Source organism: Protopterus annectens, chromosome 5.part0, assembly GCF_019279795.1.
Source record: "Protopterus annectens isolate FY-2018-M chromosome 5.part0, PAN1.0, whole genome shotgun sequence".
Classification (NCBI taxonomy): domain Eukaryota; kingdom Metazoa; phylum Chordata; order Ceratodontiformes; family Protopteridae; genus Protopterus; species Protopterus annectens.
In genome coordinates, this window is record NC_056735.1 from 356,392,283 (window position 1) to 356,419,629 (window position 27,347).

The 27,347-nt window shown below is 42.0% G+C and overlaps 1 protein-coding gene across 1 annotated transcript in view; it reads right to left on the bottom strand.

Moving 5' to 3' along the window:
* Positions 1 to 27,347, bottom strand: part of MED14 (mediator complex subunit 14) — a 1,872,212-nt gene that overhangs the window by 125,032 nt on the left and 1,719,833 nt on the right. Inside the window, exons 24-25 of the mRNA XM_044071834.1 lie at positions 25,616 to 25,795; positions 25,375 to 25,482 (exon numbers count right to left, since the gene is read on the bottom strand). Coding sequence (XP_043927769.1) covers positions 25,375 to 25,482; positions 25,616 to 25,795 — 288 coding nt within the window. The remainder of the gene's footprint in view (positions 1 to 25,374; positions 25,483 to 25,615; positions 25,796 to 27,347) is intronic.

The window sequence follows — 27,347 nt, forward strand, 5'->3', positions numbered from 1 at the left end:
ACGGACATATGTGAAGAAGGCCTTATGATTGTCTCTAGCAGATGTGGCCAATTTGGACTCTAAGTTTGCTTTGGAGGATTTCACTAGTGCTCTTATTTGCTTATTTAGGCTAAGGAGAGATTGCTTCCAACTGGTCACCTGCTCCTTCTTGGTCCTAGTCAGCAATTTTTTTCTTCTGTTATAGTTTATTGTAGACGTCCACCAGACAGGTTTACTCTTCCTTGCGGAGGATGATTTAATATCATCAATCATAATATAGTCAAATATGACTCTGTCATTGTCCATGTTGGTGTGAACGACCTGAGACGTACCTCCCTGGACTACATGAAGAGAGACATGGAAGAGCTCTCCGATCTTGTAGCCCAAGCAGGTATGACCCTAGCCCTGAGTAGCATTCTGCCATCACCCAGAATGATGCCGCAGTACAAGGACAAAATTATTGACTTCAACAATTGGCTAAGCTTCTGGTGCCATTCTAAAGGGATCCAGTGTCCGTCTGCCTGGGATGACATGGTCGACAGACCACAATGCTTTGCCAGAGATGGCCTGTACCTGTCACCCCTGGGATTCTGGATAATGGCTAAGGTTCTTGCCGCCCCTATAGGGCCTTTTTAGGCAAGGTTCAAATGACAAATTCACCACCGTAACAGGAACAGGCAAGCAAAAACTGAAGGTGATGCTACTCAATGCTAGAAGTCTAAATCTCAAAATGCACTCACTCGAGGCACTCCTTAAAATGGAGAACATCGATATCTGTGCAGTGACTGAGACCTGGTTCAAGGCTCCAGAGAGCACCCCTGCACTACCAGGCTATAACTCATACCACACTTTTTGGCCATTTAACCTGGACCGGAACACCAAAGGCGGAGGTGTGTCCATATTCATTAAGGATCTCCACATCTCCAGGCTAGTTGCTCAGCATAATGCAGCCGAGGTTATCCAAGTGCAACTAACTCTGGGCAAAACTGCAATCCAAATTGTAGCTTGCTACAGATCACCCACCATGCCCCAGGATTCCCACTCCTCTTTTCTTGATGTACTGGAAAATATTAGGGTTCAACCAAACACCCTAATAATTGCCGATTTCAACTACCCCACCATTAACTGGGAAAACTACTCATGTACCAACTCCTTCGCTCAACACTTTCTGGAATTCATAAACTCCAATGCCCTGGATCAACTTTATCCACACCCCCACTAGGGGCAACAATATCCTACATCTAGTCATTACCAATATGAGTGACCGGTGTTCCATACCGGAAGTCAACGCCTCATTGGTCCGATCCGATCATAAGCTAATTACCCTAGATATCCACATCCTGCCTCCACCCCCATTAAGGAAACCATGGTAAAACATTTCTCCAAAGCCAACTTCATGCTTCTTAAGACACTAGTGGTGAACTTCATGACACTCGTGCAGATGGGCAATACAGTTACGACTACTGAACCCTACACAAACTGCACTTTATAAGCACTTATATGAGTGCATGGATTGTGCTATCCCAAACAGAACCAAGACGCTATCCTCCAAAAAAAGGAAGCCAATCTGGTGGTCCCCTGCCATAAACAAACTGTACAACAGAAGGAACAAACTATTGCAAAAGAGAGTAAAATCCCACGAGTGGAGGAGCTCCCTGGTCAGCCTCAGTAAGGAGCTGCGATCCCTGATAAAATCCTCCAAAGCTAGTTACGAAAACAAAATCGCCACTGATTCTAAAGACAACCACAAAGCATTCTATAGCTATGTCAAGAATCTCAATGGCAACACTGAGATCTGCTCTGAGTTACAGCACAATGGCACTAAATATACAGACCCAACTGATATTGCCAACATCCTGGCAGATAGGTTCAGGGCTAACGTTACCCACCTCTCAGCCCCTAGAGAGCCCATCTCTATACCGGAAGAATGCAAAGTTCCTGTAATCATGGCTGCACAGGTAAAAACCGCACACTCCAAAGCCAAGAACACAGCATCCATGGGACCTGACAACATCCCAGGCTGCGTTCTACACGAACTACAGAACGAACTGGCACCCCACCTAAGTACCATGTTCAATCATAGCCTCACCTCAAGCTTTGTGCTTGCTGAATGGCGCACAGCAACGGTTACCTCACTCCACAAGGGGGGAGCCACCACGGACCCTGGGAACTACTGCCCCATTAGCCTGACGAGCTTGGTCTGCAAGGCCATGGAACGTATAGGTTCATAGGTTCATAGGTTAGTACTAGGCTAACTGCCCTTGTAAGCCATTTTCAGCCTAGCCAGTTGTCCCTTGTGATCATGGAACTTATAAACAAAGACATTGGTAATCTCCAAATTCTGGATACCACCCAGTTCGAGTTTGTAAAAGGCAGATCATGTCTCCTAAACCTGATAGACTTCTTTGAAGCAGTCACCAAAGCCGTAGACAAGGGTAAGGTGGTTCACACAGCCTATCTAGATCTTGCCAAGGCTTTTGACACCATCCCCCACTCTGGAATTATAGATAAACTCACTAAACTAGTTATAAATCCCTATGTCACAAGATGGGTTGCCAATTGGCTCACTGACAGAACCCACACTGTGAAAGTAGCAGACTCCAAATCTGACTTCAGACCAGTGACAAGTGGAGTACCACAGGGTTCAGTCCTGGGTCCTCTCCTGTTTGGTATCTACTTCTCTGAAGTACAGGGTAACACAGAAGGTCTTTGGCTAAAAAAGTTTGCAGATGACTGCAAACTAGGAGCCATAATCGAAACTCCTAACGATGTGGACATCCTACAAAAGGGCCTCACTGAGACATACCTGGTGTCAAAGCCATGGCCTCAAGCTCAATGCCAAAAAGTGTACTGTCATCCCCTTTGGTAAAAACTCTGTAGCCATGAACTACAACACAGGCGATAGTATACTCAACACCGAAAGTGTGATAAGAGACCTTGGGACACAGGTGGACAGTAGTCTCTCCTTTGATAATCATATCGCCACAGTAGTCAGGAAATCCTTCTATGTGGCACACCTCATCACAAAAGGTTTCTCATCCAGAAAAAAAGAGGTCATTGTTCCCCTCTACTCATCACTCATTAGACCCATTATAGAGTACAACGCCCCTTTTGGTATGTACCTCACAAGACATCTACAACTGGAAAGGCCGCCGAAATACCTCACAAAGAGGATTACCAACCTCAAACAGATGCCCTACGCAGATAGTCTCAAAAAACTCCAGCTTTACTCCGTCGCATATCGCCTACTCAGAGGTGATCTCTGCCTAACATACAAAGCTATGTCAAACCCAGAGCTGTTGGACATGCTCCACTTAAAGAAATCCCAATCCCTCCGAGCTACACGCTCTAGGGACCTAAACCTTGCCACCATAATAAACAGAACATGCCGGAGGGATAGATTCCTCTCCCAGAGACTTCCCATACTCTGGAATAAACCACCTATCTATATGAAACAAAGCTCCTCATTAGCACTCCAAGAAAAATCTTGATGATTGGATGGAAAATAGGAAATTCACCCCGGGGATCACCTCTGTGGCTTTGCTCGACACTGGCACAGGAAAATAATTTTCTTGGGTGGCAAAAGCCAGCGTACCTTTTTGGCTGGGCTTGTATAGGCCCCACGGCTGATAGCCTAATACCTACCTATGAACCTATAATCCCTATCAGGTACTCCTGATTCCATGCATACATATAAATGTTCGTATAGTAATTTGGTATAGTTTTGGATACTGGTGCCAGTTCCTAGAGAGGGGGAGGGAGCTGTGAAGCTTTTTATACCATCCTTCAGGAGGCTGTAATCAGCTTTGGAGATTTTTTTTGATTGACCCTAGCTACAGTGGGGGTTGGGGCAGATGGTGACTTCAAATGTGACCGCTTTACGGTCAGATCTTACAAGGGAGGATGATACTGCAGGGATGCTGCAGTGGTTATTCGTGTTGGTTAATACCAAGTCCAAGATATTATCACCTCTTGTGGGGGGTATCGACTAGCTGTTCCAAAGCATTTGCATTTGCAAAATCGAGGAATCTCTGGGTATTTGTGTTCTGGCAAGAGTAGTTCTTCCAGTCTATGTTTGGGTAGTTAAAGTCACCCAGGATCAGGGTAAAGGAATGAATCTTGGGGCATCCTGGGTGAGATTTGGGGGCTGGTAGCTAACTATTATTTGTATGGGGGGTCTTGTCAATAGTTAACTGCAGCTGGAGTGTCTCCTGTGCGTCATAATGTTTGACCAGCCTGGAGGTGTGTATGCCTTCAATATATATTGAAACTCCACCTCCTCTGACTTTACTACCCACAGTTTGGGGTCTGACTGTATGATAGGATGAGTAACCAGGTAAGGCTGGGGTGCTCTATGCAGCTTTGAATCAGGTTTCTGTGACCACACAGATGTCAGCATTTTCCAGGGTTAGGAATGCTTGCAGAGTGCAGTTTCGTGTTTAAACTCCTATTGTTTAGCAGCATGACCTTTAATTTGTGTTTTGTTGAAATTTTTATGTTGGTAGTTTTAACCTCATCACTTTTCCTAAAAAGGCACGACAGGGGAGACAAGAGCCTTTGCCAGCATCCTGAAGCCCAGGTGAGACAGATGCAGGCCATCTCTGGCAAAGCATTGTAGTCTGTCGATCATATCTTCCCAGGCTGTCACGTACTGGATCCCCCTGGAATGACACCAGAAACTAAGCCAATTGTTAAAGTCAGTAATTTTCTGTTTGCATTCAAGCATCATTCTGGGTAATAGTAGAATCCTGTTAAGACTAGGGACATACCTCCCTGGGACACATATTCAGCGAGTTCAATCATGTCTCTCCTCATGTAGTCCAGGGAGGTACGTCTCAAGTCATTCACACCAACATGGAATATGACAGAGTCATAACAGTACCTGGTGTTGACAGACTTGAGTGTGTGTGTGATGGGGCGGATTCTGGCCCCTGACAGACAACTAACCGTGACTTTCTCCTTATCCAGCCTGGTGAGAGGCACATCTGTGTGTCGCACAATGGAGTCACCTATGACTAAAATGTAGACCTACACGGACAGACTGGCCCTGTCACTGTACTCTGTATCTTATAGGCTGTTGACAGGCTGACAGGCGACTTGTGCCTGGCCTAAAGTGCAGTCACGAACCCTGCCCTAATGGAAATGCTGCACATCTGCAAGTCAAATAGGACAATATTCACTCACTCTAGGGCTCTTAACCTAGCCTGCAACATTTACAGGACATTCCATCTCCCAGAGATTGACACTCCTCTGGAAGAAACTCCAAATTCACGTAAAACAGAGCTCCTCAGTGACCCTATTTAAGCGTAACTTAGACAACTGGATGGGAGAGCGTAAACTTACCCCGGGGTGTCACCTATGTCCCTGTTGCATAAGGGCAGTCAGTGCTGATCACAGACTCATGCTGCAAATACAGATCATACAACCTAGTCAATAAAGGAATAAGGGTATAACATGAGTAGGCTTATAATGGCCCTAGGGCCAATAGCCTAGTAACCTCCTAAGAACCTATAAGCTCTCTTCCCAATCTTTTCTAATCTCCTCTGATTGATTCCTACAATTACTGCGCAATAATTTTATATGCCCTACTAATTATCCCTTTTTAAACAGCAGTTTCTGTTCTAGATTCATCTGAAAACTCTATCAGAGCAGGTCTTTCACTTAGGACTCTCCATCCCTTTCTCGAGATAGGGACAGCAGAACCTAGCCTGCAGTCCAAATGTCTCTTGGCCTATTCCCATTCTATTACCTTTCCCTCTCTGATTATTTGCTCCCAATACCTTGGTTCCTTTGCCAGTTTTCTCTTGTAAATTCCAGACCCCTCTTGCCTAGTCTGTGTAACCTAATTGCAGTCACCCCCATAGTCAGAATCTTTCTCCACTCTCCTGCTGGCTTAGTTCTTAGAATACTTTCCGGTACTTTATAAATACAATATTCTATATGACTGTTATTCTCCTTAAGGATTTGCATTCAAAATCCCACTCTCTCCTCATTTCTTAAACCCCCCCCATCTCATCATCATCACTTACCAGTCTTAATTTTAGCTTTCTGCTTTTGTTATGTATATGAGCCTTAACTGTGTAGCTTTAAAATATCCATTCAAATCAAGTAATCACCACCATGTTTTACTGGAAGGATTAACTTATCCTAACTTGACCCTTGCCTTCTTCCCCTCTCAGATAAAATAATTGATGTTTTTTACTGAATTTCCACATTCCTTTGGCTTCATAAAAACTTTAACAACATTTCCAAAATATCTCTTATCCCTCTACAGGATCTCTGGTTACTTTTTTTGTTATAGGCTCCCTGAGTCTGGCAACAACCCTTTTCTAGTTTCTGCTGCTTAAGTCATGCTAAATGTTTTTGTGCTCTGGAGTTATCAAAAACTAGCTGCTTAACAGCAATCTTTCTAAACTCATGCATATTGTCTAGCTACTCTCTTACATTCTGTTTAGCACTCTGCAATTGTGCCTCTTCTTGTTCAGAGAGATCCCCCTTATTCTGCAATACTTTGTCAGCCCCTCTTGTTACTTCTTAACCATCTCTCTTTTTCTTTTACTTCTACCCCATTTTTAAAATCCACATTCAATTTATCCCACTAACTAGCTGTAACTTCTAAGGGCCATGGTGGTGCAGCGGTTAGTGTTGTCGCCTCACAGCAAGAGGTTCTCCTGTTTGATTCTCGGCTGAAGCGCCTTCTGTGTGGAGTCTGCATGTCCTCCCATGGTCAAATGACGTCTAAAGACATGCAGGTAGGTGCGTGCGTGAATAAGTGTGCCTTCTTTGAAGGTTGGGCGTCAGGCTGGCAACTCAACTCTGTAAAAATCAAGTGCCAATCATTAGTGGACCAGAGTTCTGCTGTGGCGACCCCATACGCAGGATAAGCCGAAAGACATACAACTAGTTGTAACTTCTGAAGAAATTCCTATCTTCCTTAATAACTCTCAAATAATTTTCACTACCCATTCCTTAAACTCCTCTGCTTTTAACAGGAATGTGGGGAAGCGCCAGTGTTTTAATTCATTACCTTGCATTTTTATTCTACCATTTATTGGCACATGAACTGAAACAGTTATTGAATGTGTGTCAAAGCTTTCAATTAAATACATGTTCTTGTGAAATAAAATTTCTATCTAGTCTAGCCCAGTTACTGTACTTTGGAATAATATGTAGATTCTCTCAAAGTTCCTACTACTGAATTCATGTCTTCCATACCACATATTTTAATAAATTTCTTCAGAAATCTACCCTCTTTTGTTATATATTTCCCTTCTAGGTCCCCAGACACCTCCTCACTGTTGTAAAACAAGTCCCCACCTACCAGTAATATTCCCTGTGAAAAGCTGATTATTTCTCAAAGCATTTTCTTACGCTCCATAACAGCAGTTTTAGATGGAATACAAATACATGCCAGTGTAATCCTCCTTCCTTGCCAGTAAACCTTACTAGGACAAATCTACAATCACCACCTTTGTTTTCCTCTTGAGCTCCTCTAGCAATTAGTACAAGTACTTCCCTTTTCCTTTGTCCCTGATCCTCTGTTGAATATCCATCCTGAAATCCTTTCTTTACCAAATCCACATGCTCACTTCTTTCCAAGTGTGTCTCCTGTAGCACTGCTACTTGCACTCTTCATTACTTAATATAATTTAATAATCTTGCCTTTTTGTTTATACCTGTGAGGTCATCCACATTCCAAAATAATATGTTTAGTGTAGCCATTATGATAAGAAGTTATTATTCCCATCTAGTGCATATGACAGCTTTTTTAAATGTTTCCATTTTTTTGTGTTACATGCACCCACTAATGTTTGGCAGGCTGTTCCTTTATACAGTTGTTTCTTGTCATCTCCAATTTAACCATGTCACATTTACAAAACTTTCTGTCTTAATGAAAACCCTCAAACAAAAGAACTGAACACACCTCCAGAACATCCATATAACCTAGTAACTAAAAGAAACATACAAAACTATGTACAAAGTTTAACCCTTCTGATAGGAATAATTATCCCATACTGACAGTTGCACCCAGATTAAGCATGCTAAAGCACTTTACAGTTTGTGCTCCAACTTAAACTAATTGCTGTTTGTTCTTGTTTTAGCTTTATTCTCCTCCCTAATGTGAAGATATTTGCATGCTTTCACAAAACATTAACTGTCACCTTAAGAAAAAAGTGCACTGGCCATCTTTAAATAAAACTACATTATACACTGTACTAGTAATTTTTTTAAAGTATTAAGTTAACAGATAAAGCTATTGCTTATTCCAATAATTTTAAACTATTTTTTATTGTGCTCTTTGTTCCTGTACTTTTAATCTTATATCTCTCTCAGTAAACAATGTCCAGATCTCTCAATTTATTGCCTTTACTTTTAGTCAGCTAGTTTCCTAGGAAATATAACAGCATGTCCAGCTGCCCTCAGTTTCCAATTCTCAGCTCACACTATGCATTTGCTAAAGGAAACTATTCATTACATTGTGGTCTCTCATTTAAAAAAAAAATAGCAAAACTGTCATTACATTAAGCCAAGGATATTAATCTAGTCATTCACCTATGCAAAATTAAAAGGAAACATTTCATCTCTGCATATACTGTAATCAATGCACTTCCCCATCCCAACAACCCAAGATTACAGCTTATTAAATGTGCTTTTGTCTAGCCTTTTCTCTCTTTTATATTGTAATGCGTACATTTCTAAAAACTAAAAAAGTACTTACTTTAAGTATCTTTATCACATACAATGATCACTGAAAATGCTTTACTATATAACTTGCAATTTATATTAAATGTTTTATACAAATACTGTAAAGATCAAAAAATGTTTTACTTACAGTTTCCTTTACTTTTTTCGTTTCTTTAACTCTTAGTGTCCTTCCAAACATTAATGACATGAAGTGGGGTATACTTCTGTTTTTGTTGGACAAACTTTTGTAACTGTTCCTTAGCCTGTTCCACATCAAAAATGACTTTGATCCTTAAAGTAAAAATATTCTGAAGATGGCTGGATACAGCAGCTTGAATCACACACCTGCCTCTCAACATTTCCTGACTGCTGGGATAAATTTGCTTCTCTTTTGCCCTGTACAGTGAATATTCATTTTCCACAAATATTGCAATATGCCTAATTTTTAGTACTTTACCCTTCTACCACAGTGTTGTCAGTATCAACTCTTTCTGCAAGGACAATTGCATCTTTACTAATACAGGTCTCGACTGCTTTCTCGTGTGCAGGTTTGAAGCATACATACTGTGTGCCCTTTCAATTAACAAAGCCTACTGCAGAATAGACATTCTAGTTACATATTTGTAATTTTATACAGTAAATAGTCTGTTCATTCCAGTTTCTATGGTATACCAGACAATCTCAGGTTTTCTCTGCGTGATCTGTCCTGTAATTCCATTTATTGAAAGAGATCTTCTTGAGCAGTCTCATAGTCAGCCTTTTCTTCATTTTGACTTCTGATTTTTGCATTTTCCTGTTTACAGCTTCTTCTGATTTTTTCCAGATTTTTGTTATTTAATCTGATTAACTCCTTCAATATTTAATAAATTTTGAGCACATTGGACTTATTTTTTTGCTCTATATTACTGGAAGCCATTTCTTTTACCAGAGCTTGAGCCTGGATTGCTTTTTACTAAACAACTGTAGGATTCTTCCCAATCAGTGTTTTCTCTTCACCTTTTGTAGTTTATTTTCTTTCAGGCTCTTCGTGTTTCTTCTTTGCTGCCATCCAGGCAGTGTACTTAACTAGCCAGTAAATGAATTTTACTAAAACGGGAAGACTTACTGGTCCTTATCTATCAGTTTCTTGTTTTCACATTGGGAGTACTGAAATTAAGCTGTTACCACTGCGCACCCATCTTGGAAAGTTAGATTTCCACTGGAATTTTATTCTAGTTTGCTGGGACTGCTTTACAGAGTTTTCTTCTCTTCTACTGCCTGATTATAGGGTGCATACACTGTTAGAAGCTCCTTGTGTTCTGAATGAAGAGTGCTCTCAAACAATCTGGAAATATAATCGCTGATCAGTACAGTTCTTGGAACTTTAACTTTTCAGAGTTTCTGCATTGTCTTAATTTTCTGTCTGATTGAATTATTTTGTATATTTGCTGACTGAATTATTTTATATATTTTCCAGCAGTGTTTTTTTTTGTTTCTGAAACTGGCTATTCCTGTGGTGTTTGTATAGTTGGTGGCTTTGCAGTTGTCCGCCTCTACTGTAAATTTGATCTGGGACACTCCTCCCAGTCTAGTGTTCATTCTACCTAATACAGAGAGAACATTTGAGGCCAACCCACTTACGTTCTTAACCTTGAATGATCTTCTGCTCCCCCTTCCTCCCCTTGCACTTTACAAAAAAAAATCTGCTTGTGTTCTGAGTGCTGAGTGTGCTTCTCAGCTGATAAGTATATTTTTTGGCACTTCTTAACTGTTCAGAGTTGAATAAAACAACAACTGAATTCAATTCAGAATACATTTTGAATCAACTGCATTTATTTAAACTGTACTTGCTTAATAATGTGTGTTGAGCAGATGGAGAGTACTTTAAGGGGCTGATGATGAATGAAGAGAATGAGAGGGAGAGAAGGTTGGATGATGTATGGAAAGTTAATCATGAAGTGCAGTGGATTAGCAAGGAGGAAGTAAAGATAGCTATGAATAGGATGAAGAATGGAAAGGCTGCTGGTCTAGATGACATACCCGTGGAAGCATGGAGGTGTTTAGGTGAAATGGCAGTGGAGTTTTTAACTAGATTGTTTAATGAAATCTTTGAAAGTGAGAGGATGCCTGAGGAATGGAAAAAAAGTGTTTTGGTACCAATTTTTAAGAATAAGGGTGATGTGCAGAGCTGTAGTAACTACAGAGGGGGGATTAAATTGATCAGTCACAGCATGAAGTTATGGGAAAGAGTAGTGGAAGCTAGGTTAAGAAGGGAGGTGATGATTAGTGATCAGCAGTATGGTTTCATGCCAGGAAAGAGCACTACAGATGCGATGTTTGCTCTGAGAGCATTGATGGAGAAGTACAGAGAAGGTCAGGAGGAGTTGCATTGTGTCTTTGTGGATTTAAAGAAAGCATATGACAGAGTGCCTAGAGAGGGTATTGTATGAGGAAGGCGGGAGTGTCAGAGAAGTATGTAAGAGTGGTACAGGATATGTACGAGGGTAGTGTGACAGCGGTGAGGGCTGCGGTGGGAGTGACGGATGTGTTTAAGGTGGAGGTGGGATTACATCAAGGATCAGCTCTGAGCCCTTTCTTATTTGCAATGGTGATGGAAAGGTTGACAAAAGAGATCAGACAGGAGTCCCCATGGACTATGACGCTTGCAGATGACATTGCGATCTGTAGTGAGAGTAGGGAACATGTGGAGGTGACCCTGGAGAGGTGGAGATATGCTCTAGAGAGAAGAGGAATGAAGGTCAGCAGGACTAAGAATATATGTGCGTGAATGAGAGGGAGGATAGAGGAATGGTGAGGATGTAGGGAGTAGAGGTCACGAAGGTGAATGAGTTTAAATACTTGGGATCAACAGTTCAGAGTAATGGTGAGTGTGGAAGAGAGGTGAAGAATAGAGTACAGGCAGGATGGAGTAGGTGGAGAAGAGTGTCAGGAGTGATTTCTGACAGACGAGTAAGAGTGAAAGGGAAGGTCTACAAGAGGGTTGTGAGACCAGCTATGTTATATGGGTTGGAGACAGTGGCATTGACAAAAAGGCAGGAGTCAAAGCTTGACATGGCAGAGTTGAAGATGTTAAGATTTGCACTAGGTGTGATGAGGATGGACAGGATTAGGAATAAGTATATTAGGAGGGTCAGCCCAGGTTGGAAGGTTTGGAGACAAAGCCAGAGAGGCAAGATTACGTTGGTTTGGACATGCTGAGGAGGGAAGCAGAGTATATTGGGAAAAAGATGCTAAGGATGAAGCTGCCAGGTAACAGGAAAAGAGGAAGGCCTAAGATAAGGTTTATGGATGTGGTGAGAGAGGACATGCAGGTGGTTGGTGTGACAGGGCAAGATGCCGAGAACAGGAAGAAATGGAAACAGTTGAACTGCTGTGGTGACCCCTAACGGGAGCAGCCGAAAGAAGACAACTGCTGCACACTCAAGTGTGCTAGCTTGCACTGCACTTGAATTGTTTTTAGTGCTGTTTTAGCTGCTTTCTGAAAAAAAATATCTAACCTTGTTTCCTGCCTTTCCTGTAACTAGTCTAGCCCAGATACAGATTTGCTGTATCCAGGACTGTTCGTAAGCTTCTGAGCCCCCCAAGCTTTTCTGTGTTGGAGAGAAGCCTTCTAGCTTATCACTGGGAGTGGAAAGCACTAGGTTAGCCTATCTACCACAAGAGGATTGGCTTTTGGTCCAGAAATTGTAGTTTATTGGCTGTTTGGGCAGTTTTTCCATCTCTTTCAACTTTCTGGTTTAAAAGCCCGCATTTGCACTTGTTTCCCGCCTTTCTGTAACTAGTCTAGTCCAGATACAGATTTGCTGTATTCCAGGACTGTTTGCAAGCTTCTGAGCCCCCAAGCCTTTCTGTGTTGGATGAAAGCCTTCTAGCTTATCAGTGAGAGTGGTAAGCACTATGTAGCCTATCTACCACAAGAGGAGTGGTTTCTAGCCTAGAAATTGTAGTTTATTGGTTGTTTGGGCAGTTTTTCCATATCTTTCAACTTTATGGATTAAAAGCCCACATTTGCGCTCGTTTCCCACCTTTCCTGTAACTAGTCTAGTCCAGATACAGATTTGATGTATCCAGGACTGTTTGCAAGCTTCTGAGCCCCCCAAGCCTTTCTGTGTTGGATGAAAACCTTCTAGCTCATCAGTGAGAGTGGTAAGCACTATGTAGCCTATCTACCACGAGAGGAGTGGTTTTCTGGCCCAGAAATTGTAGTTTATTGGCTGTTTGGGCAGTTTTTCCATCTCTTTCAACTTTATGGATTAAAAGCCCGCATTTGCGCGTGTTTCCTACTTTTCCTGTTACTAGTCTAGTCCAGGTACAGACTTGCTGTATCCAGGACTGTTTATAAGCTTCTGAGCCCCGCAAGCATTTCTGTGTTGGAGGGAAGCCTTGCAGCTTATCAGTGGGTGTGGTAAGCACTAAGTAGCCTATCTACCATAGGAGAAGTGGCTTCTGGCCCAGAAATTGTAGCTTATTGGCCATTTGGGCAGTTTTTATTCCATCTCTTTCAACTTTCTGGTTTAAAAGTCCACACCTGCGCTTGTTTCTCACCTTTCCTGTAACTAATCTAGTCCAGATACAGATTTGCTGTATTCAGGATTGTTTGTAAGCTTCTGAGCGGTGCCAAAGTCTGCTCTTCAATTTTTCCCTTAAATCTGTTAGTTCTCTCCTCTACTGCACTTTTACTAGCTTATTAGTTTAGCACTTTACCAGACTTCTTGTAGCAATTATTGTAGCACACAAAAGTGCTACAAGCACTAAACGTTCTACAAGGAAACGGCTCCAGTATTTATTAATGACCACCCCTCCAGGCATGTCTAAAGGTCAGTTCCCTGTGCTTTCTCCTATTAACCTGGTGAACTTAGGCATCCTGAGGCAATGTAGCAACTTCCTCATGTACACTGACAACCCTCTCCTCCTACCTCATAGCACTAAGACTTGTGAGAGATGCACTTATATATATCCAAATTGGAAGCCACACTCTCCAGCCAAGACTGTAATAGCTGGTCAAGAGGAGGTCAACACTTGCACCACACCACCTGGAACACAAAGTTCTCCAGAACACACACCAGCACTGCCTTCAAATAAAAACACAAACCACACACGCACCTTTGCGAAGGCTCTCAAAAATCTACCCAAAAAGCAGTGACCACCAAGGCAGAAATGGACCAAACCACCACAACACTAATCACGAGACACATAACTCTCCTAAACAGTGCACCATTTAACCAAAGCCCCTAAGGCAAAGCAGCATGCCCAACACACTATTCACAGGTGAATCGAAAGTGAGGCACACTGATGTCCCATTCACTAGACTGAATAAGGAGAAAGTAACAGTCAGCTGCCTGTCAGGTGCCAGGATCCGCCACAATGCACGCACTCAGGTCACTCAACAACAGGTACAAATATGACTGTCATTGTACATGTGGGTGTGAATGACCTGAGACATACCTCCCTGGTCTACATGAAAAGAGACATGGAGGAGCTCTTGGATTATGTAGCCCAGGTAGGTATGACCCTAGCCCTGAGCAGCATCCTACCATCACCCAGAATGATACCACAGTACAAGCAGAAAAATGATTGATTTCAGCAACTAAGTTTCCGGTGTCATTCTAAGGGGAACCAGTATCTGTCTGCCTGGGATGACATGACTGACAGACCTTGATGCTTTGCCAGAGATGGCCTGCATCTGTCACCCCTGGGCTTCTGGATACTGGCCAATGCTCTTGCCGCCCCTATAGTGCCTTTTTTAGGTTGTGCTCCAAAGACCAAATTACCACAGTAACAGCTACAAACAAATGCAATCTGAGAGTTATGCTGCTCAATGCTAGAAGTGTAAATCTCAAAATGCACTCGCTTGAAGAACTCCTTAAAATGGAGAACATCGACATTTGTGCTGTAACAGAGACCTGGTTCAAGGCAGCAGAAAGCACCCCTGCACTACCAGGCTATAAACTCATTCCATACCTTTCGGCCCCAGAAAGTACAGTTGTGTACACTTACCATAAAAGTAGATGTTCGAGTGTATTCACTGTTGCAGTCATTACATTTGGGTAATCTGCTGGCAGGTTGCCCTCAGTCGGCCTGAATTCCAGAGTCATGGGTCCTGCGTCGGTGGCTGTCTTCTCTTCCATGACGTCAGGTCATCAGAGGTATAAAACATGCAGCCAACGCCATTTTCTTTCGTTTTTCTTGCCCCCGATGTCAGGTGCCTCCAAAAAAGTAGCAAAATTATGGTGCCTCCAAAAAGGTAGCAAAATTATATATATATATATATATATATATATATATATATATATACGTACACACATGCAACAATATAAACTTCACCTTCATCTACAAGCAAATACACCACATAGGTTGTAGAAGATAGAGAAGGAAAGATAAACTTCAGAATGACAGGGGGATGGCGGGAGGGTAACCTGGACTGCAACAGTGAATACACTCGAACATCTACATTTATAGTAAGTGTACACAACTGTACTATGTTCTTCGTGTTTCACTGTTGCAGTCATTACATTTGGGTAGAATCCCAAATCTATGGTTGGGAGGCTGGAGATAAACAGCATTAGGTGTGGCTATAAGGTCCTGCACCACTGCAGTGGCAAAGCCTGCCCTGGACTTAGAGTAGAGAGGCAAATGGTAATGCTTTGTAAAGGTGTGAACAGAACTCCAAGTAGCAGCCTCTAGAATGTCTTTGGTTGGTACTCATCTGAGAAAGGCTGCTGAAGTAGCTGCAGCTCTGGTGGAATGAGACCTAATGCCCTTGGGCACAGGTTTACCATGATGTAAGTAGCAGAAACTGATGCAGTGGCTTTATCCACTTTGAAATTGTCTGCTCTGAAATAGCCTTTCCTTCTGATCCTGCAGCATACGACACTAGTAATTACTAAGTTTTTCTTAGAGCTTTTGTCCTGCTCAAGTAGAATCTTAGCTGTCTGTGTACGTCCAAGGAATGCAGAATTCTCTCCCCCTTGTTCTGTGCATTTGGATAAAAAGTTGGCAGATGAATTGTTTGGTTAAGAGCCACACTGGAAACCACCTTAGGCATAAAAGTAAGATTTGTCCTCAGAGACACCCTGTCTGGGTAAAAAATGATAAAAGGCTCTACACAGCCATGAGGGCCTAGAGCTCTGAAATGCTTCTTGCTGAAGTACTTGCTAGTAGCAGAGCCGTTTTCCATAAGAACTTTAGATCAGCGGAAGCAGCTGGTTCAAATGGAGGCAGGGTGAGCTTTTCCAACACATAATTGAGGTCCCATGCAGGTAATGGTGATCTTCCAGGAGGCCTTACATTTTTGGCTCCTCTAAGATACTGCTTTAGTAAAGGATGAGAAAAGATTGGTGGCTCTGTATTGTAATGAGCCGAAATGGCAGAGGCATGGATTTTGATTGATGAGAAAGACAGGCCTTTGTCAAGCATCTCAGTTAAGTATTGTAATATCTGAGGAATATTTGGTTCTGCTGTATCAGTTCCTTGTGCTTGATTCCAAGCACAGAATCTCTTCCATTTGTCAGCATAAGATTTTCTAGTACTAGGCCTTCTGGCTTCCAAAATGACATCCATCACAGCTTTACTGAGAGGTGTTGTTTGTATGACTACATAATTAGCCATGCTGCCAGGTTCAGAGTCTGTAGTTGGTTTTGCAGGATCTGATTGTTTTGCTGGGACAGTAGTTGTGGTCTTTGAGGCAAGGTCCAAGCTGGGTATTGAGCCATGTTCCTTAGGATTGGGTACCAGTATTGCCGGGGCCAGTCCAGGGCAATTAATATCATCTCTGGCTTCTCTTGTCTGACTTTTAGGAGGACCTTGGGTAGAAGAGGCAGAGGAGGAAAGGCGTAAACCGAAAGGTTTTTCCAACTGAAAGATAGGGCGTCCAATTTCCATGCTTGTCTGTGATAAGTCCTTGTGCAGAATCTTTTCAAATGATAATTTTGAGAACAGGCAAATAGATCTATGTCTGGGCTCCCCCATTTCTCTGTTATCATGCTGAAGACTTGTGGATTTAGTTTCCACTCGTGAGGATCCATAAGGTTTCTGCTTAAATCGTCTGCCAGAGTGTTTTGTTTTCCTGGCAGGAATTGAGCCTGAAGATGTATTTGGTAGGTCATAGCTGTGTCCCACAGTGCCATGGCTAATGTGCCAAGGGGGTATGAGTGTGTGTGCCCCCTTGCTTGTTTATATACCACATGACTGTGGTGCTGTCCGTCTTTATCAGTAGTTGTCATGGATGAAGTAAGTCCTTGAAGGCTGTTTGGGCATTTTGAACAGCTAGCATCTCTTTCTGGTTGATATGTAGATGCATTTGTTTTGGTGTCCATAAGCCTTGAATGCATCTTCCTGCCATGTGGGCCCCCCAGACATAATCTGATGCGTCTGTTGTTAAGGTTTGGCTGGCATGGGGTAGAGTGAAGGGCAGTCCCATGTTTTGGTGACATGCCTTTGCCCACCATAGAAACTCCTGTTGCAGGCAGGGAATGAGAGGAATCATTGTTTCCAGACGGTGTGAATGTTGACTCCATAAACTTTTTAGGTACCATTGAAGTTTCCTCATATGCAGTCTTGCATATGGAATTAGTAGGATGCAGGATGCCATGAAGCCCAGAGCCTGCAGAATTTGCCTTGCAGAAGACTGGGTTTTTGTTGTCATCAGTTTGAAGTAAGCAGTCAGTTGCCTTTGCTTGTCTGGTGTGAGGTATGCCATCTGGGCAGTTGTATCCAAGCTTGCACCCAGGAATATTATCTTTCGAGAGGGTACCAGTTGTGATTTCTTTTCATTTATTGTGTACCCTAGGCATGTTAGAAGCCTTTTCACAAATGCCAGGTGTCGAAAAAGAGTGTCCTTGTTCTCTGCTTGAATGAGACAGTCGTCCAAGTAAGGATATATTTGCATACTTCTTTGTCTGCAAAATGCAATTACTGGTGCCAGGCACTTTGTAAAGACCCTGGGTGCAGTAGATAAGCCAAAGGGCAGTGCACAGAATTGGTAATGCATTAAGCCAGCCTTGAATCTGAGGTATCTTCTGCATGATTGTCTTATTGGGGCATGCAAGTATGCCTCTTCTAGGTCTAAAGTCACCAGCCAAGCATTCATGTCCAGCCTGGGCAGAAGCTGCTGCAAAGTCAGCATTTTGAATTTTGGAATATCCAGGTATGTGTTCAGAATCGATAAATCCAGTATTGGCCGCCAGTCTTTGTCCTTCCTGCGTGCCAAGAACAGTAGAGTAAAAACCTTGTCCTTTTTCCTGTTCTGGTACAGTATGAATGGCCCACATATCCATGAGGGGCGTAACCTGTTTCTGTGCCTCTGCCCATTGATTTTTTGGCAGATCTGGCCAACCATTTGCCATTGGCAGAGTGTGGAAATGGAATGTGTATGCCTGTGATAAGATGTTTAGTACCCACTTGTCCTGGGTTATTAACTGCCGATTTTGAGCAAAAAGTGCTAATTTTCCCCCTATGGGTGCTGCCAAAAGATAAGTCCTTGGTGTAGGCAGAGGGAAGTCATTGGGATTGCTTTCTGTAGGTTTGCGCTTTATCTCCTCCAGTTTTGGAGGTGGAAGCACCCCATTGTTTTGACCTGTATGAATCTTGCGCCTGGTATCTGGAACCCTTAGGGCGTCTGGATTTGCCCCTTTGAGCTCTGTCTGACACAGGAAAGGACCAATTTTTTGTAGGCCAGTGTCTACTGAATCTTGGTGGCTGCACTTGTAAGAAGTCTTTCACAGTTTGCATAGACTTAGCTTTATCTTTCATTTTCTTTAAAACCTCGTCTGCCTTAATACCAAACAGAGAATCATGCTGTAAAGGTACATCTAGCAATTTAGCTTTAACATGATCAGGCAAATTTTGTTCCTTTAACCAGACATGCGTCCTAATAACAGATCCTGAAACTGCGGCCCTGCAGGAGGCCTCTAAGGAATCAAAACCACATTGCAAAGTATGCTTTCCAACTTGTTCAGCTGCATGCAATAATTCCTGCAATTCTTTATTTTTTGCACATTCTGAAATCAACATCATGTTCTGTTTCAGCAATCCCATAACATGTTGTTGGTACTTAAGCATATGAAATTGACAATTTAAGGCCCTGATTGCCAAGGTTGCAGATGTATAAACCTTTTTTCCCCATCTGTCTAGTGCCCTTGAATCTCTGTCAGAGTGGGTAGGACTTTCTGCTGTTGAGGCCTTAACTCCCTTTGGACCCTCTGAAATAGTTTCAGGATCAGAAGCAGGGTTTCTAAATAAAAATATATGTATGTCAGGGACCCTGTAACATCTGTCAGGCTTACTGGGAGCCGGAGGTAAGGAGTAAGGGGTCAAGCTTGACACCGAAAACACATCATCCACAATGTCTAAAACAGGAGGAATGGCTAAAGGCTTGTGCTGAGGGAGAAGAAGGAAATCCCTGAGACTCTTTTTTTGAGTCGGAGAAGTCTTGACTCTCCCAGTGAAAATGCTCCCTCAAAGTATGCAAGGTTTCTCCAAATGAATAATCCTCAGGAGGAGATGCAGATGGAATAGACTCTTCAGCATCAGAATCCTCATAGGGAGATATACATAATTCCTGATCAGAAAAGGAATCAGAAGAAACAGAAACCTGATTTGAAGATTCATAATCAGTGTCTTGCCTTGGCCTCTTATCTGGAGGGGGATGGGTACCCCTGATCAAGGTAATAAGGTCTTCAGCCATTTTGATCATCTGTTTTTTAGGCATAGAGGCCTGTGCACATGGCTCATGCGTCGGTTTTTTAGTTTTAGAAGTTGCTTTTGTCTTTGGTTTTGCAGCTGTCGTCGGTTTGATATACAAATGTTGAGGTCTGAATACACCCTCAGAAGCCGGTGCCTGCTCAGCGGCTCTGGACCCATCCGAAGGAGATACATCCGTTGGTCCAATACCTTGAATATCTTGCGGCATGCCGGACACCACATGGGTGTCGGTAGAGGCCTGCGACTCGAAGGTAGTGAGTATCAGGGGCTGCGAAAGTGCCTCACTGAGTACCGGTGACTGGCTTAGGAGAAGCTTCGTCGTTGGTTTTGGATCTCGACTACCTTTCTCTGTCCTTTTCTTTGCGTTTTTTATGTACTCCGGTAGTCGGATTGCTATCAGACGACATTTCTGGGTAGTTAAATCTGTTTCCAAAATACTTTGATGCAAAAATATATCGATGCTTAATAGTGCGTTGGTTAAATCTAGCAGAAACCCGACAGCCAGGCACGTTGTGATCAGGGCCTAGGCAAGGAATGCAGTATAAATGGAAATCCTTATGAGGTATTTGCTTCCCACAAGTAATACAATTATTAACTTTTTCTCACATCGGTAAAAAGCAAGAAAAACATTTCCCCAACGGGGTACTTAGCTTTAGTGAAGACTTCGGTTCTGAAACTCAAACTCGAATATTTCAGTAGTCGGCCGAGCAGCACTTGCGAAATGCTTCTGCTTCGGGCACCGCTCGGCAAGAAAGACTAAAGAAAATGGTGTCAGCTGCATGTTTTATACCCCTGATGACCTGACATCATGGAAGAGAAGACAGCAACCGACACAGGACCCAAGACTTTGGAATTCAGGCCGACTGAGGGCATTCTGCCAGCAGATTACCCAAATGTAATGACTGCAACAGTGAAACACGAAGAAAATCTTGGACCGAAGGTCCAAAGGCGGTGGTGTTTCCATATTCATAACGGATGTGCACACCTCCAGACTGGTAGCCCAACACAACGCATCTGAGATACTTCAGGTGCAGCTAACATTGGGTAAGACAGCGATTCAGGTCATAGCCTGCTATAGGTCCCCAACCATGTCCCAAAACTCATCACTCCACATTCCTAAGCACCCTGGATAGTATTAGGGTCCAACTTAACACTCTCATACTGGGCGACTTCAAATACCCCTCCATTAACCGGGAAAACTACTCATGTACCAATACACTTGCCCAGTGCTTTCTGGAATTCATTAATTCCAATGCTCTGGACCAGCTCATTCTTATCCCCACTAGAGGGAGCAACATCCTTGACCTGGTCATTACTAACATGGGCGACCGTTGCTCTACACCAATAGTCAACTCCTCCCTGGTTAGATCCGGCCACAAACTAATCATCTTGGAAATCCACATCCCACCCACCCCCCACCAAGGTAACCACCATGAAAAACTTCTCCAAAGCCAACTTTGGGCTCCTAAAAACAGAGGTGGCTAACTTCACAGAACCCATGCAAATGGAGTATAGTTGCATGACCACCGAATCATATACCAATGCACTGTAGCACTGTACGAACACGTACAGAAATGCATAGATCTTGCCATACCCAATAGAACCAAGACACTCTCCTCAAAAAAAAGGAAGCCAATCTGGTGGTCCTCTGCCAAAATGAAACTCTACAACAGAAGGAGGAAACTGATGGGGAATAAGACGAAGTCCCAAGACTGAAAAAACTCCCTTATCAGCCTCAACAAAAGGTTGAGCTCCCTCATCAAATCCTCTAAAGCTAGCTATGAAAACAGAATTGCAGCAGATAAAGACAACCACAAGGCCTTCTATAGTTATGTAAAGAATCTCCACAGCAATACCCAGATTTGCTCTGAGCTACTGCACAATGGTACCTCCTATACTGAGCCAACAGATATTGCCAATATACTGGGCAACAGATTCAATGCTAACTTTACCCCCCCCCCAAGGACGACTCACAATACCAGTAGATTGCCAGGCACTGCTGCACAGGTTAAAACAGCACTGTCCAAGGCCAAGAATACAACTTCTATGGGACCTGACAATAACCCTGGCTGTGTTCTACATGAACTGCAGAATGAACTGGCACTTCTCCTGTGTGCCCTGCTCAATCACAGTCTTACCTCAGGCTTTGTCCCTACCGAATGGCGCACTGCTACAGTCATCCCTCTCCACAAAGGAGGAGCGATTACAGACCCCGGGAATTATCGCTATGGAACACATTATAATGGACCTAATAAACAAGGATATAGGGAATTCCCAAACTCTGGATCCTACACAGTTTGGTTTTGTGAAGGGTAGTCACCAGAGCTGTGGATGAAGGCAAGGTGGTTCATACAACCTACCTTGATCTAGCCAAGGCATTTGATACCATTCCCCACTCAGGAATCATAGAAAAACTCACTAAGCTAGGCATCAACCCCTATATCACTAGGTGGGTTGCAAACTGGCTCACAGACAGAACCCACAGTGTGAAAGTAGCTGACTCCAAGTCAGACTGCTGAGCAGTCACGAGTGGTGTTCCACAGGGTTTGGTCCTGGGTCCTCTCCTGTTTGGTATCTACTCTGAAGTCCAAACCAACATGAAGGGACTCTGGCTGACAAATTTCGCAGACAACTGCAAGTTGGGAGCTATAATTAACTCCCCAAGTGATGTTGACATCCTACAGAAAGGCCTCAATGACACCGACTGGTGTCAGAACCATGGCCTTAAGCTTAATGCCAAAAAATGTGTCATCGTCCCCCTTGGGAAAAACTCTGTTCCCTTGAATTACCACATTGATGGTAGTCCAATGAACACAGAAGGCATTATAAGAGATCTGGGAACACAGGTTGACAGGAACCGCTCTTTTGAGCACCACGTTGCCACTGTGGTCAGAAAGTCTTTTTATGTGGCACATCTCATTACTAAGGGTTTTGCATCCAGGAAGAAAGAGGTCATTGTCTCCTTGTGCTCTTCTCTCATTAAGCCAATCATCGAGTACAATGCCCCGTTTGGTATGCACCTCACTAGACACCTGCAACAACTGGAGAGGCCGTGAAAGTACCTCACAAAGAGGATCCTAGGCCTTAAACACTTGTCCTCTATGGACAGACTCAAAAAACTCCAACTATCCTCTGTCTCATATCGCCTACTTAGAGGCGATCTCTGCTTGACTTACAAAGCCATGTCTGACCCAGAGCTCTGTTAGAAATGCTATAGCTAAAGAAATCCCAATCCCGCCACACCACATGGTCCAGAGAACTCAACCTCATTACCACAATCAACAGAACATGCTGGAGGGATAGGTTCATAAACCAGAGACGGCCCATGCTATGAAATAGACTTCCCTTACATGTCAAGGCAGAGCACCTCACTGGCCCTCTTCAAGAGAAATCTTGATGAGTGGATGGGAAATAGAAAATTTTCACTGGGGATCACTCCAGTGGCTCTACTCGACAGAGGCAGTAGGAACTAAGATCGGGTGGCACAATGCCAGGGTAATCCTATGGGCTAGGCTTTAAAGGCTCCAGGGCCATTAGCCTAGTACACACCTATGAATCTATGACTGTCACAGTCCAAAGGCAATATCACCCAGTGTACTGAGTGAGTAAGGGGATGTTGTAATTTTTAGTTTATTTTTATGGAGGACGGTAGCTAGTTGGTTGACAGTCTGAATGTAAAAGTCATAAGAAGTAATTACACAATGATTTTTCAGGATCTCAACAGGAAAGAACCAATAATGTGGCATTAATATTCCATGTATATGGCTGCATATCTTCTTAGGTGATTTAGGTGGATTTAGTAGACTTCCTCACTGCTGTGACTCAAACAGATAATAAGCTGTTTATGATCAGCTACCTGATCATAATCCTGTATGTACATAACAAGCATACTCACGAGTGTATGTGTATAGATATAGATATCTATCGCTATATATAAATGTAAAGATTCTATTAAATCATCGACCCATATTTGGTCAACACCTGTTCTGTTTGGTAATCATTGATTGGGTGAGGATTACTCTAATGCAAGGGATTGGAAATATGCCTCCCCCCCCTGAGTAATCTGTGACATCAGAGATGGGACATTTAAGCAGTAAGGGCTGTGGGCGCATATGGCCTTAATGTTACTTATTTTTGTAATTTTTTTTTTTTAATTTTTTTGTGTCTGAATTTTATTGATTGTGATGCATCAGCTAAAAGGGAGTTGACAAATTTTGAGTAATATATATATATATATATATATATATATATATATATATATATATATATATATATATACACACACACACACACACAAACACACACACACATAACATGCACCCACACATCACATCCACAGACAATGCTTTTGACACATACATCACTAACTATACTCAAGAACTTTACAAAAACATGTATGTTTTCATAGGTACCATGCAAAGACATGCAGCTCTACTTCTTGCATAAGAACAGAATGGTCATATATGCATACAATAATAAAAATGTTCTCCACATGGAAATTTACCTAAATGTCAAATTACAATTTATGTCCACTAGACTGGATGACAACTGTGACACCATTACCAAGAGAAGCAGATAGAGGGAGACATATGTGAGAACTCTAGAATCCGTCAATTTTCAGTACCAGTGGATGTAAACTACTCCACTCAATGTAATCAAAGAAAGTCCACCTGATGCTTAACTGTACGCTCATAGGTAAGTACTAGGTAATCAGTGTGAAGACCATTACAAGCCTAGCAAATAATCCACATTCACAAGTTCCCTCCAGCATCAAGGAGGGCAGGATAAAATGGACCAGGAGGGAGTGAGGTCGCACATCCAATATCCTGAGTCTACCCTGAAAGTGTCAGGGGTGCTACTCAATTTAACATGTCCTGGAAGATTGTTCCAGATGTGAGGGACACGTTAGAATATGAATCTATCTTGCAAGCCTATGTTTATCTATTTATGAAAGTTTAATTCCTTTAACAGTTTATTTACGGTACCATTTGTTCTGGCAAGGATTAGTAGGTCAAAGAGGGTTGGACCTTTTATGGCTCAAAGGCTAGACACAGATCTTCACAGAAAAGTCTATTAAGAGACTGAGCATATTCTATCCTGATAACTAAAGACTTCTAAAGCCAGTAACATTTTTTAGTTAGGAAACTCTGATGCCTCTCTCAAGTTGAGTAATATGTTTTGTCAAAAAGCATGCCAAAAGGTGCATTACATTCAGTAATGGGTCTGGGAACTAAAACTTCTTTGGAGCTAGTGGAGAGTCCTTTGTTAATTAGATGAGCCAAATAGAAGGCTTTCCAAACTAATGCATAAACATAATGGTCAAATGTTTGCCACAATGAATTATGCTACATTTTTTAAATTTAATGTGAAACCACTATCCTTACCCCAGTTGCAGATATGGTCTAACTAATGTTGGAGCCAATGAGAGTCAGTGGAAGATTGAATGGCAACATCCAATTTACAGACGTCCGTAAACTTCATTAACCACAGGGCAGGACTGCTGGCCTTAAAATTTGAGAAATATATATCAAATAAGAGAAGGCCCAATGCTTAGCCCTGTGTCATACCACTGGTAACTTTTTTTTTTTCTGATGTGGCACAACTATAACCACATGGATTCTGTCAGACAAGTTACCTATCCACTGCACAACACACAGATTTATATTCAGATTTACAAATTTGTCAGTAATGTCTGCAAGGGGAATACTGTCAAAGGCCTTGGCCATGTCCAGGTATGTTGAATATACTGTATAACCACTATCTACTGCTTTGGTTACTTTTTCAAAAATTAAGTAAGTGCCATGCCCCATCCAGTTAGCAATGCTGATGTTCTGATGAGCAAAGGCAAGTCACTCTGTTTACATACCATTTCCACTAATTTACAAATCTAAATAAAGAAAAACATGTTGATGCATGATCCTTCATATGCAATGTATTCTTCACATAAATGCTTTAAATGCAATGCTCCACAAGAAAAATCCACATTTCAAGAAAAGTAAAATGGTTTACCAGCTCTAATTTCATGATTCGCACGCAGTCCCTGAGAATATTAGTGGATGCTCCCAACAACCTGGTGAAGGCAATTAGTGTATTGGCTTTAAATGGTGGACCTACAACCTTAAAACAGACAATACACATAAATAAGTACTGCAAGTACCTACTGAAATGCAATCGGTCTATTTATTTCAATGTTTCTTCAAAATGACAAGTGAAGCATGTATTATGACATATTAAAATAAGTTGAACTTACCCTTGTTTCAAAAAATTTTTCTAAAACCTGCAGCTCATCAGGAATCCACGAACCTGTAATTTCAGGTGTCACTTTTAGTTGTAGAGTCTGGTACGTTGAGGGATTCAGTGCAACTCTACACTTCAATGCATCAGTTTTGAACATAATTACACCTGGCTCACTGGAGTTTATTAGCTGCAGCTACAAGGGGGAAGAAAACCAAATGGACCAATATTATGACTGACTCAATACAAAATCTGTTCTGAAAAAAAATCTTGAGGACAACACATTCATTATAAGTGTTTAAAATTATATGAATTATTATACTGAATAATTACACCATACTTAAAAATTGTCTTATTAATTCTCCTATTGTATATTACTTGTCTCAAATTATTTTCATCAGTAATTCATAATACAGAAGAATGCTTTACTCATTCTGTTTTTAAATAAGTAATGCAGCTATGAAACAACTAACATAAAATTACATTTTTTAAACACAGTATTGTTGTGGCTCTGTGTCAATAAACAGCATAATATATAAAATGCACTAAATAAGGCAGTCACACATATTATATGCCATTATGATTACCTCATTTGTTTCATAGCTCTAAACCATACAAATAGAACCTAAGCAAAACTATTTCTGAAAAAATCCACAAACAAAGGAACAGCAACTCAGGTAGACAGTATAAATCCCAGTTTTATTAAGCGCTTTTAATCCTGCTGAATCTCAGAACTTTTTCAGATAAACTCATTCAATCAAACCTTCAATAAAACTGTGTGTGTATATTTAGGATTTTAACTATACCAACAATTGCAATATATGCAGACTAGGAGTTGTTCACCCAATTTACTAACTAAATTCTCTCTTTATCCTGTCCTTTCTGTACTATCAGATGCCTAAGACCAAGTTTTCTAAGGAAGCCACACTTATTTATGTACCACTGGGTTTTACCTACCAAAGTATACTTCATTAAACTGTATCATACTGGTAGGTAACTCTAGAATTGGGAGGGATCCTTTTCCTCCATCTCAGTGTGACCATGTGTTTTGATCAACACCATTTTCAAACTGAGCAAAGCTTTAGGGTGCATAATAAGCTGGCCTTTTTACATAAGCCCCAACATAAACAATGTGGTTGATAGTTGTATCTCCCCAGCCATATTGCATTTACACAGGACTGAATATACTGCATAAATGTGAATAAATGTGGGCACTCCCAAAATATGTATATACACATCCCGGAGTCCCTTCCAAATATCTCCAACACTCATATGAGTTATTCAGAAACATCCCTTTTATTTTATTTGATGTACAGAAATCTTTGTGTAAACACGTCTACTTGAGTATTTGAAATGTATGGGAACATGTAGTAAATCGTAGCAGAGTGTACACCTTTGATCTCTGTTTATATGGGCTAGTTTCTTTCCCAGATTAGCTCTATTTGCATCAGAGCATTAGCTTGTTCATCTAGCACCCAGTGGCTTTCCCCATAATCCCTCAACTCTAAGCAGAGAAGCAAAAAGGTTTGTTCCCCAATCTGGCTCTGGCACACCCCTCACCTAAGAAGCAACCCAGGTCTGTTCTTCCTGATCTGCGCCCTTCAACTCATAACAGAGCAGTACACAAAAATAGAAAAGAACTGAAAAGGGTGTGTTCCCTGAACTGCTGATTCTCACAAGCCAGGACCATTATCCTCAATCTACCTCATCAACTTTTAAGTTTTATAGAAAACGAAACGAAACAAAAC